We start from the raw sequence: 12,952 nt of genomic DNA, 5'->3' as shown, positions 1-12,952 counted from the left end.
TAGGTGCCTAATACACACACACACTTGATGAAGTGGACCTATATAATCCATACAAAGTTAATCCATCAGGCATTCCTATTGGGTAGACTCTAAAAGCCACTTGAGGGAATTCAAGTTGGGCTCAGCTCCCTTATGGCTCTCACACTCCTCCACCAACCTCTGGACAGCCTTATTCAGGGAGGACCAGGTGACATGTTGAGTGATCTTGACCCCACCAACCTCCAGGCTTGCTTATACAGGGAGGACCAGGTGATGTGTCGTCTGATCTTGACAACAGTTTTATAAATGCCTAAGAGGGTAGTATGGAAATAATGAGCCAAAACCCAACTAAGAGCTTGATTGTCAGTCTCTAAACAAAATTCCTTGTGTTCAAAATAAAATCTGAATTTCTTAAGGGCAAGGAGAACCGCCAAGTCTTCCCATTCATACATAGAATATTTCATCTCTGCAGGTGAAAGTTCCCAAGGTGCATTGCTATTGGACATCAACACGCAACGCCTCCCCTGCCATTCTGTTCCTGCAGGAGGACAGCTACCACTTTCTATTCCAGAAGAATTAGATGTCCATCTGCAAGAAGAACACGAGCTCAAAATTGGGTATGGCTAATACTAGTGGGTTACTAAGTACCACCTTAATGGCTTCAGAAGATTCTGGATGACTTTCATCCCATATGAAATTTCTTAAATCGTTAAGGCACCCCACTAATTTAATAAAATTCGGCACAGACTTTCGAAAAAAATTTGTCATGCCTATGAACCGTGCCACAGCTTTCTTATTTCTAGGAGCTGGAAATTTTCGCAAATCACTAGTATGCTCCTGGTCAATTTCAATCCAATCAGTGAATCTAAGATGTCCCAAGGATGAAACCTATGTGCCAGTGTCATTTTAGATGGTTTTACAGTAAGTCCCACCTCCCTCTGGTAAACCAGAACTGCCTCAAGATGTTGCAGGTTTTCAGACAGACTAGAACTGTAAACAATCATGCCATCTAGGTAATTAGAGACACACTTGAACGTGAAATCACCAAAAACACAATCTAGAAGGCAAGACGTAATGGTAACTCCCATTGAAAAACCAAAGGGCACCCTGTTAAAATTGTGGAGGTTCCAATCTGTACAGCAGGCAGTAATATACTTGGAATCCTCTGTTAACATGATCTGATAATATGCGAGATTGAGATCCAGGACAGCAAAATACTGAGCCTGACTGAACCAAGTAAAAGAATTATGCAGATTGGGAAGTGGCACAGATTCCAAAACTACGTTCTCATTAACTGCACAATAACCCACAACAGGATGAAACACCCCACTGCTACCCATAGATACTGAGAATATGGTAGAAGCATAGGCTGAAGTTGAGGGCATGATGACCGCATTGAACAACACATTATTAATCAAAGTACATATACATATCATCCTTGATGGAGAAAACCTCTCTGGAATGTCATTTGTAAGGCTAATCTTGTACTGGATTTTATCGGTGATGTCCAATCTGTTAGTTAAGATCTGTGGTAACCGATCAGAAACTTCCTGTACCAGCATCACCTCTACTGGATGAAGGTGACTGAGCTGAAATGGCAAACATTGCGGTAACACACTATGAATTCCTGTGGCAACGTGACAGGAGCACAATGTGAATGTTTCAGCTGGGTTAAATTTAAAATAAACAACCCTGCCTTGACAAACTAGCACAAACCCACTACCACTTACAAAAACACACTGCAAAATTAAGTTCACTGAAAGATTTTTAGTTACTATCCACTTCACAGACCAAGAAAATTTTCCAATACTCAGTTTAGCCAACCAGAGGCAACATGTGCCCAGTGAGAGCTCAACATTGGGAGGACGGATGCAAACAAGGCAATTCACAGGTATGGCGGAACTTCAAATGCCACAGATAATCTAAACGAGAAACCGAACTACCAGAGTTGAGGAGGGTGCACATTTGTTCCTGGTTAAGTTGTACCCAAAAATAAGGCAGGGGTTCCCGTACCTCCGACTTGGCACAGATCCAGCCCTTAGGCAGTAGAACACTACCGTGCCTCTTCCATTCTGTGTGATGTCGGCTGTTTGATTCTCCTTCCATGTAACCAGACATCGCCATACAAAATGCCCCTCTTTGTTACACTGGAAACACATCCTACACTTTTTCCTTATGGGTGGTCCCCTTTTAAATTACTTGGAATCTCAATCCCCATCCTGATAATGGCACTTAAACCCCCATCACTGCTGGTCTGCAAAACTCGGACTTCAATAGCGGACACCAAAGTCTCTAATTCAGTAAAATATGTGCATTTATTAGCAAAGGTAATCCATGAACAGTCCTGTGGTCGCATTTTCTGTAATATATTATTGAGTATTTGTATCTCTGTGACTTGCAATTCCAGGTATGGAATGGTCATATGCATTCATCTATGAACCTAGGAAAAGGTTCATGAGGAAACTGCAATAGCCAAAAATGTTTATGCCTGAGTAGCCTCTTAATGAGGTGACAATTTCAGGCCAATAATTGATTTTTACAACTCCCTTGATGTTGCACTTTCATGTAAAATTCGATTGAAAACATGGCTTAACACGGGGTACAGCGTCTGAACAACAACATTGTCAGTGATGGCCAAAGTGTCAGCATGAAACATAAATTTGACCATGATCCATATGATGGATTTTACCTGTCTTTAAATTCTACATTGTAAGTTCCATTATAGCTTGCAGCAGTAACATTATTTGGTATGGTAATTTCCCAAATGAATTCTCCTGAGGTCTTTAAAGGTGTCCGTAGCATTCCTACTACTTCCAGCAGTTATATGTTGGTGGTAGAATCTTGTTCACCACCTATTGCTCCTAATTTGTCTAAATAAAGGCAGCTGTCCGTGTAACTGCAGAGCTAATGTAATCTGCTCAGAATCAAGATTACATTGTGCAATACCGCACAAGTGATTATCCCAATGGATCAATTGTGCCTGAATTATATGTATTTGCTTATGATGGGGCTGACTACTTTCTAAGCACACTACATTCTGACAAGATTGTCATGGCCAGAGCTCAGGCAGCTAGTGCAACATATACCTCCATGGTGCAGTTGGTACTAATGACCAAGGGATCGTCCACAAGTTGGGCACACCGCCCTTACATGGAAGCTGACAAACTTTTAATTCGTAGATAAACTGTTGATTTTTCAATGAGGACAAACTGGGACAGTTGTGGGACCCCATGTTCCGCAGTGGATACTTGCAAACACACACCTCATGGTGAATGACAGTATGACACCTTCCCCCTTTACTTCCAGGAAAATAACCATACTCTGTTACCAACCAAACATCCAGCAGGAAAAGGGGAAATTAAGTGGAAGGACTGGATGGATTGGGGCTCACATGAGTCCTCATTGTTTATTAAAATGTTTATGTTTAAGAAAAATAACTAAAGTCAGATACATTAGCAGGATTACAAACACCACTCCGAACTTTCAAATTTAAGACATTACACACCTTAGTTTAGTGACAATTTAAATAAGGCAATAGTTAACGACTAAATCTGTGTCTGACACCAGTTCTTAGATTTTAGATTCAAAATTTCCATCTTCACTAACCGCAAATGAGAAAATGCTTCAACAAATGAACAAATAATTATCTGGAAACAGATGGCTCTTTAAGACAACATAGAAGCATAACTCATCTCAAAGGTTAAAACTGAATAGCTATACTGGAAGACAGAGCAATTTATAGCTGCCTCGGGACCCCTAGAAAAAGGAAATTCTTAAAATACACCTCCAAGTGCATCTAGATAATTTAATAAAGTAAACAGGTGCACTGATTTCTAGAGCTACCTTCAGGCAGACAGACAGAGCAAGTCTCTTTAAATCTTGCACCAGTGAGCAGGTAAGTAATTAACAAGAGAATGAGTGTGCACAGATCGATATAACTGGCTTCAGACACAGTGGAAATTCTATGAAGGCATACTGTAGAAAATCCCTAAGTGATTCAGTATGTGAATGTGCATGCATAGCAGCTCAAGAACACCCTTTAAAAAGGAAAACCAGTAATTAGTAGTCAGAACCTACTTGTAGCAGTAAATAAATAACAGGTGAGAAAAGCTCACTTCATGACAACTTTAAAATAACAAACACTTGAACAATTAAATCTGGTAAGCAGTAACTCACCCTGAGACGGAATAAATTTCTTTCACTCTCCACCTCACAAATGGCCACTGAACGAACACGAAAAACATTCAGAGCTCAGTAACACTTGATGGTTTTACACACTTTTGCTTGTTCCAGTCTCTGAGCGTCAAATGTGCCTGTTACTTACCAACAGGCTATGTTTTCACAAGTCTGGATGACATCTGAATGTGACGTGTGATTCACATAGAGATGATCAGCATGTGACCATTCTAACAGTGCTCGACAGTATGTACAAGAAAGGCACTCGACCCAACAAACCCCCAAAAATCAAAATGTACAAAATTTTAGTACGAATTTCGAATAGTGATTTACGTAACTTGAGTGAAGGCAGCCTATCGGTAGCTGGCAGTGGTGAATTCCCTGAGGCTGATATACAGAGGCAATGTTAACAGCCACAGCATGATAAGCATGCCCTAAGTCCAAGTCCAAAACAATCAAAGTGTGCCACAACAGTAGAAAACTGGAGCAGACTAAGGAGCATCTAAATTCCACTGTCATTCTCACTTAATACAACTGCACGGCCACGATAGTTGGGTAGATCAGTGGACTCATCAGATGATTCTCATCAAAAACTCTGTCTAAGGCTAAACATGGTCACACTTAAAATAGTATTCAGGATTACCAAATCATCGAATCCACTGCTGAACATGGGGAATTGAATAACAATAACAAGCTTGTCTAGTTGCTAGACACTACACTAACCCCTTCCAAGGCAATGCCACAAGGTATTAAGTCATGCAACACAACTGAAATAGGGCAGTTTTTCAGATGAGAAAGCTTGTTGCATAATGTGACTTCCACAGAGAAGATCAAATAGCAAATACAGATAGCCAAGACCACACCAATGTACTGTCTTTCATTAACACCTGTGCCTGCAATTATTAACTTGACAGAACTTTTGAAGGGCTGTTAGTCACTCCATTCTGTCAATTGTGGCTGAATGGCAAATACTGTCGATGTACCCTGCATGGCTCTTATCGTGCCCCATGGCGCCCCGAGCTCCAAGCCAAAGAAGTGACATCACCAGGTGCAGGATGGGAATTCAAAGAGGTAGCCCATCATGCCTCAGATAGTAATAATAATAAAATCATAATGATCATTATTTGTACTAGTATATTATTATTATTGTAGGCAGTTAATTAATACAAAGATCAATTAATAAGATGTTGCTGTATTCTTTCTATCTTTTGCCCAGCATCTCTCTTCAAGGCATCTTCTTTGCGTACACCATTTTGCTTCATTATTTTGTCGATATACTCTTTCTGAAAGTTAAGTGGTCTACTTTGTTTCTATCAGTACGATGATTTCCAATAAAAAATTATTCTTTGGCTGCTAATTATCCAACATCCTCAACAGATCCCAATATCAGTTTAATGATTTTCTTCCTATGCTATCACTGTTTCATTTGTTCTCATTCCAGCACTTCCTTTGACATTATGGGTGTTTCAGTCTTGATATGCTGGTGCTATTCCATAAATAATCTTTTCAGTCTTCTTTTGAGATCAGCAAGTAAAACCCATAGTTCAGATCCACAGAATAGGACTGGTGTAGCCTGTAGCCTACTCTCTCTTTTTGTTCTGTTAGAAACGTGCTTGTCCCACCAAAAGGAATTCATGAAGTTAGAGTAGTATTAAGTAGTGTGCCAACGTAGGGTGTGTGCGTTTAATAATTTTATCATAAATAAGCATTCAGTGCAACAAGGTTTTGATGTAACTGTTCTAGATATTTTATTATTCTGATCATAAAAGTAGTATGAGTGATGTGGCACTTGACAGTCCAGTTTCTGCTCCCCCACACAGTTGGTGTAAACTGTATTGTATGACTTTATGAACAACATTGAAGTCATTGTTTCTGGTAGTAGCTGTGTTATTTAATTCATTACACTACCATTATATGCATATGTAGATAATGAAGCTAGAAAATGTGATTGAAAACAATAGCATAGGGAAAAGGCTGAAATGAAAGATCATAATGAATTTTCAAAGGCGTTGTCATTAATCAGTCTTACAATTTTTTGCTGCCTCCCATTGAAGTGTACCATAGTGAACTCGTCACTCAGAATTTTGAACTCAAAAGAGAACACTTAACAATAACTACTATTTAGTTATAAAGTAGTGTGATGGTTGGGGTTTATCTGTGTGATACATTTTATATAATGTGGGAGGACTGTGACTGCTTAAAAGTACTTATTACAGTTTGTTATTTTTGCCACAGGCCCAAGATTATGCATGCAGCATGAATGTAAAAGAAGAGTTGGAGGAGGGTGTGAATAAAGAGGTAATTTTAGAATTTATATGACTACATGGAAGTAATCTTGTTGAGCTGTGGTGAAAATAATGAGATGGTTATCAATTGTGTGTGTATTCACTTTAGCAGTCCTGTTTTTACTTTAGGGTAAAGATAACAAGGGTTACAGTATTACAGTATGCTCCAGGTTGGAAGCGGGGAAACCGGTAAAATAGAATATTTTGTTACACTTTACCCATATGGATTTAAACATTATCTTTGAGCAGGTGAAGTAGTTTAGCTTGTGAGTTTGTAGAATTGCTTCTTTACATTATAAGTACAAATAAAAATTAAATGAGATAGCATTGATGAAGTTATATGAAAATTGGTACCAAGTCCCAAGACTCAAGCTATGATTTCCTGTTTTAATGAGTAGTTCCCTTAATGGTTCCGTGTATGTGAACTCCAGCATTGGATGTTTTTATTTGCCATGTGACACTGCTGTGACAGTTACAGAATCATTCAAGAAAAATCTACACAAAGTAGTGCAGAAAAGGTAGGTGATCCTAACCTACTGAGTAGAGACTAATGTCTGTGCATACATTGCAAGTGGTATGGACAGGCAGTCTTGTGAAGTACTTTAGAACAGTTTTCTGAAAGCTGTCGTAAGCTGCTAGTTTAACAGCCCACACATCGTTGAAATAGTTGAAATACTGCAACTATAAACGGGCTCGTCCTTACAGATGGTATTAGTACAGAGAGGGGCTAGTGATCATGATGCCAGCACAGCAACAGTGGTAAATGAAACTTCCTGGCAGATTAAAACTGGGTGCCGGACTGAGACTTGAACTCGGGACCTTTGCCTTTCACGGGCAAGTGCTCTACCATCTGAGCTACCCAAGCACGACTCACGCCCCGTCCTCGCAGCTTTACTTCTGCAAGGTTCGCAGGAGAGGTTCTGTAAAGTTTGGAAGGTAGGAGACAAAGTACTGGCAGAAGTAAAGCTGTGAGGACAGGGCGTGAGTGGTGCTTGGGTAGTTCAGATGGTAGAGCACTTGCCCGCGAAAGGCAAAGGTCCTGAGTTCGAGTCTCGGTCCGGCACACAGTTTTAATCTGCCAGGAAGTTTTATCAGTGTACACTCTGCTGCAGAGTGAAAATCTCATTCTGGATGGTAAATGAAGTTAATGAATCCTTTAAGAGGGCTAGGTGAATAGATTTGCTAGAAAGAGCAGGTAAGTAGTTGTTAACATCCCATTTAAACAATGAGAATGTCATTTACTTCCAATATGATTTACATAGAGGAAGATGGACAAACACTAAATGGACTGTAAATCACACGCTGAATAAGTATGTGGTGAGTAACTGGATTACAGACAGGAAAGACCCACTGTGGTTTAATGTCAGAATTCGGAAAACACTGAGGAAGCAGACTGTTGTACACTCAGTTCAAAAAATTATGCACACTGGTGACTGGCAAGTGCTAATGGAAATGCTTCTGTCTGTAAAAAGATCTATGCGTGAAGCATACAACTACCACCATCATACATGAGCAACAGATTTTACAGAGAACACGAGACATTTCTGGTCAAATACTTCTATCCAGGCAGTCATTGACCAGTCTGGTGTGGCTTTGGAGGAAAGCAGAAGGTGGTCACTAACCCCTCTCTGTATTTAGTTATCAAGTTTGTGCAGGAGGATCATACCAACATATTGTTGTTTCACTGTCACACAGACTCCTGTATTAGGAACATAGTAATAGGATCCCTGGAGTAGAGAAGCAACTGGAAGAGTTGAAAACATAATAGTTGCCATGTCCAAACAGAATCACAAATAATTTGTCCAGAGAGTACTCTACAGCATTTTCCTCATACTTAGCTTGCATTTATTTGAAATCTCTCGCCTAGTGCAAGACTCAGGCAGCTGGGAAAAAGTTCAGGTGGCTTCTGTATATAAGAATGGTAAAAGAATGTACCTGCAAAATTACAGAACAATATCATAACGATTATTTGCTCCAGAGTTCCCGAACATATCCTCAGTTCAAATATAATTAATTTCTTTAAGACAGAAAAGTTTTTATCCACAAATCAGCATTGATTTTGTGCAATACTTATCTTGGTCTTCTATCAAATTACATACTGTGAATCATGGATGATGGGCAACAGGCTAGATTCCACATTCCTATATTTCCAGAAAGCGTTTGAACAGTGCACCACTGCATACTGTAAATAGAGGTATGAGCATATGGAATAGGTTCCCCGATATATGAATGATGCAAAGACCTCTCAAGTAACGGCCAGGCCCGGGGAGGGGTGATTGCCTGAGCTGATACCTTCTGACCATGCCGATTGGTCCCTCCATCTGTTTCTTGGGAGGTGTGACCTGAGGTGTAAACATTCACCTAAGGCGGGAGTGCCCTGTGAGAGGGTCCCCACAAGGAAGGAGCGCGCCATCGGAGACGCTGGCAATCATGGGGGATTTCTCCGCAATGGATTTCACTCCATCTCTCTCGACTTCTGCCCAAAAACGGAAACGTGACCAGCTACCAGTGACAAAAGTACTACCGCCTGCCCCACAGCTCCTCGTCGTTTCTCGATCTGAGGACGGAAAGGATTTTTCCTCTGTCAACCCTTTCGTTATCCAGAAGGGCGTCGATGCCATAGCCGGATCTGTCAAATCCTGTACCAGGTTGCGTAACGGTACCTTATTACTCGAAACTGAGAGCGCCTTTCAGGCACAAAAACTGCTTCGGGCCACACTCCTGTACACATTCCCTGTCCGGGTGGAGGCTCACCGAACTTTGAATTCGTCTCGTGGTGTGGTCTACACTAGATCCCTCGACGGTTTGACTGACGAGGACATTCAATCTTTCCTCGCTGAGCAGGGCGTGACGGCTGTCCATAGGGTCATGAAAAAGGTCAACAATGACCTTGTACCGACCCGGACACTTTTTTTGACCTTCGATAGTGTTCAGCTGCCATCGCGCATCAAAGCGGGCTACGAAGTTATTTCTGTTCGCCCCTATGTCCCGACACCTACGCGCTGCTACCAGTGTCAGCGTTTCAATCACACTCGCCAATCTTGTTCCATTGCGGCTAAATGTGTCAGTTGTGGCAGGGATGCCCATGAGGGTGACTGTCCACCTCCGTCTCCTCGTTGTGTGAACTGTCAGGGTGACCATGCTGCATCCTCCCGCGACTGTCCTGTCTATAAGGAAGAACGCTGTATCCAGGAAATTCGGGTCAAAGAGAAAGTGTCCACCTCGGCTGCTCGCAAGCTATTGGCTAGTAGGAAGCCCACGCTGCTCCCAGCGGGGAAATACAGTACTGTCCTCGCCTCTCCTCGGACTACCAGGGAGGTGGCAACCCAGACCTGCGATCTGACCTTCAGCACCACGGTCGTCCATTCGGCCAGTGCTAAGATCGCGCGGTCGACGTCTCCTCTTCGTCCCATCACCCCACAGACACCAGCCCCTTCATCAGCTTCTGCTAAGACGAAGACCCAGAAGTCAGATGCACGGGCCTTCAAGAGGGAACCGTCCCGTGCAGACTTCCTACGTACCTCGACCTCCCAGCCTTCGTCCGGTACTTCCACCAAACGACCATCCAAGAAGGCTAATAGGAAGGACAGTTCTCCTTCTCCGCCACGGCGCATTTCTTCTCCTGCGCCACCCAGCGGTTGCCGCCCCAGGCCGTCATCCCTTTCGCCTGGCCGCACTGCTGGTAGCCGAACATCTGGCCGTTCACCGGCGGAGGAAGCTCCCCTCCCGGCCATCTTCCCAAGATGGCCGATGAACCTATAGACCCAATGGACGATGACTGTCCGCCTACTGATAGCGGCGGCAGTGCTCGCTCGAATCCAGGCCCTCAGCGGCCTTCGAGGTGACCCCTTCTTTCATCTTCCTTTTTTCTTACGATGGCACTTATTCACTGGAATATTCGCAGCATTCGCTCCAACCGAGAGGACTTGAAGTTGCTGCTTCGCTTGCACCGTCCGCTCGTCGTAGCCCTCCAGGAAACGAAGCTACGCCCATGCGATCAAATTGCCTTGGCACACTACACCTCTGTGCGTTTTGACCTACCCCCTGTGGTAGGTATCCCAGCTCATGGAGGGGTTATGTTGCTGGTCCGGGATGATATTTACTACGATCCCATCACGTTGCACACCGGCCTGCAGGCAGTTGCCATCCGCATTACTCTCCCCACTTTTACATTTTCCATTTGTACCGTTTACACTCCATCGTCGTCTGCCGTTACCAGGGCAGACATGATGCAACTTATTGCTCAGCTACCTGCACCATTTTTGTTAACTGGAGACTTCAATGCCCACCATCCCCTTTGGGGCTCTCCAGCATCCTGCCCGAGGGGCTCCCTGTTAGCAGACCTTTTCAACCAGCTCAATCTCGTCTGCCTCAATACTGGCGCCCCTACTTTTCTTTCGGATACATCTCACACCTATTCCCATTTAGATCTCTCTATATGTACTCCCCAACTTGCACGCCGGTTCGAGTGGTATGCTCTTTCTGATACATATTCGAGCGACCACTTCCCGTGTGTTATCCATCTCCTGCAGCATACCCCCTCTCCATGCTCATCTAGTTGGAACATCTCCAAAGCAGACTGGGGGCTCTTCTCTTCAAGGGCGACCTTTCAGGATCAAACATTCCCAAGCTGCGATAGTCAGGTCGCACACCTCACGGAAGTCATTCTCTCTGCTGCTGAATATTCCATCCCTCACCCTACTTCTTCTCCACGTCGCGTACCGGTCCCCTGGTGGACCGCAGCATGTAGAGACGCTCTACGTGCTCGTCGACGTGCTTTACGTGCCTTTAACCGCCACCCTACAGTGGCGAATTGTGTCAATTATAAACGATTACGTGCACAGTGTCGTCGTATTATTAAAGAAAGCAAGAAAGCCAGCTGGGCTGCTTTCACAAGCACCTTCAACAGTTTTACTCCTTCTTCTGTTGTCTGGGGTAGCCTGCGCCGGCTATCTGGCACTAAGGTCCACTCACCAGTTTCTGGCTTGACGGTCGCGAATGATGTCCTTGTGGCCCCTGAGGCTGTCTCCAATGCCTTCGGCCGCTTTTTCGCAGAGGTTTCGAGCTCCGCTCATTACCACCCTGCCTTCCTCCCCCGCAAACAGGCAGAGGAGGCTAGGCCACCTAACTTCCGCTCCTCGAATTGTGAAAGTTATAATGCCCCATTCACCATGCGGGAACTCGAAACCGCACTTGGCCGATCACGGTCCTCCGCTCCAGGGCCTGATTCTATTCATATTCAGATGCTGAAGAACCTTTCTCCTGCGGGTAAAGGTTTTCTTCTTCGTACTTACAATCGCATCTGGATTGAGGGACATGTTCCCGCATGCTGGCGCGAGTCTATTGTTGTCCCGATTCCTAAGCCGGGGAAGGACAAGCACTTGCCCTCCAGTTATCGACCCGTCTCGCTTACCAGCTGTGTCTGTAAAGTGATGGAGCGAATGGTTAACTCTCGATTGGTTTGGCTGCTCGAGTCTCGACGCCTACTTACCAATGTACAATGTGGATTTCGTAGGCGCCGGTCTGCTGTTGACCATCTGGTTACCTTGTCGACCTTCATTATGAATAACTTCTTGCGGAAGCGCCCGACCGCGGCTGTGTTCTTTGATTTGGAGAAGGCTTACGACACCTGTTGGAGGGCGGGCATTCTCCGCACCATGCATACATGGGGTCTTCGCGGTCGCCTCCCTCTTTTTATTCGTTCCTTTTTAATGGATCGACAGTTCAGGGTACGTGTGGGTTCTGTCCTGTCAGACAACTTTCGCCAGGAGAATGGGGTACCACAGGGCTCAGTTTTGAGCGTCGCTCTCTTCGCCATAGCGATCAATCCAATAATGGATTGCCTCCCAGCTGATGTATCAGGCTCCCTTTTCGTGGACGATTTTACCATCTATTGCAGCGCGTAGCGTACGTGTTTCCTGGAGCGCTGTCTTCAGCGTTCTCTTGACCGTTTTTACTCGTGGAGTGTCGCCAATGGCTTCCGTTTTTCTGCCGAGAAGACGGTCTGTATTAACTTCTGGCGCTACAAAGAATTTCTCCCACCGTCTTTACGACTTGGTCCCGTTGCTCTCCCATTCGTGGAGACAACAAAATTTTTAGGTCTTACATTTGACAGGAAACTTAGTTGGTCTCCACATGTGTCTTATTTGGCTGCCCGTTGTACCCGTTCTCTCAATGTCCTCCGTGTTCTCAGTGGTATGTCGTGGGGAGCGGATCGAACCGTCCTCCTTCGCCAATATCGGTCGATCGTCCACTCCAAGCTGGATTATGGGAGCTTCGTATACTCCTCTGCACGGCCATCCATCTTACGCTGCCTCAACTCCATACAACATCGGGGTTTACGACTTGCGATCGGAGTGTTTTATACTAGTCCCGTCGAGAGTCTTCATGCTGACGCTGGTGAGTTGCCACTCACCTACCGGCGCGATATACTGCTTTGTCGGTATGCCTGTCGGCTACTGGCAATGCCTGACCACCCATCTTATCGTTCCTTTTTTGATGACTCTCTCGAC

The 12,952-nt window shown here is 44.2% G+C and overlaps 1 protein-coding gene across 7 annotated transcripts in view; it reads left to right on the top strand.

Moving 5' to 3' along the window:
• Positions 1–12,952, top strand: part of LOC126213285 (zinc finger protein 665-like) — a 115,413-nt gene that overhangs the window by 11,252 nt on the left and 91,209 nt on the right. For all 7 annotated transcript variants that reach the window (XM_049940952.1, XM_049940946.1, XM_049940948.1 and 4 more), the window contains one exon: positions 6,391–6,453. In XM_049940952.1, the coding sequence (XP_049796909.1) occupies positions 6,391–6,453 (63 nt within the window). The remainder of the gene's footprint in view (positions 1–6,390; positions 6,454–12,952) is intronic.

Source organism: Schistocerca nitens, chromosome 11, assembly GCF_023898315.1.
Source record: "Schistocerca nitens isolate TAMUIC-IGC-003100 chromosome 11, iqSchNite1.1, whole genome shotgun sequence".
Lineage (NCBI taxonomy): Eukaryota > Metazoa > Arthropoda > Insecta > Orthoptera > Acrididae > Schistocerca > Schistocerca nitens.
Note: the sequence above shows the minus strand (reverse complement) of the source record. Positions and strands in the feature narration are given on the sequence as shown.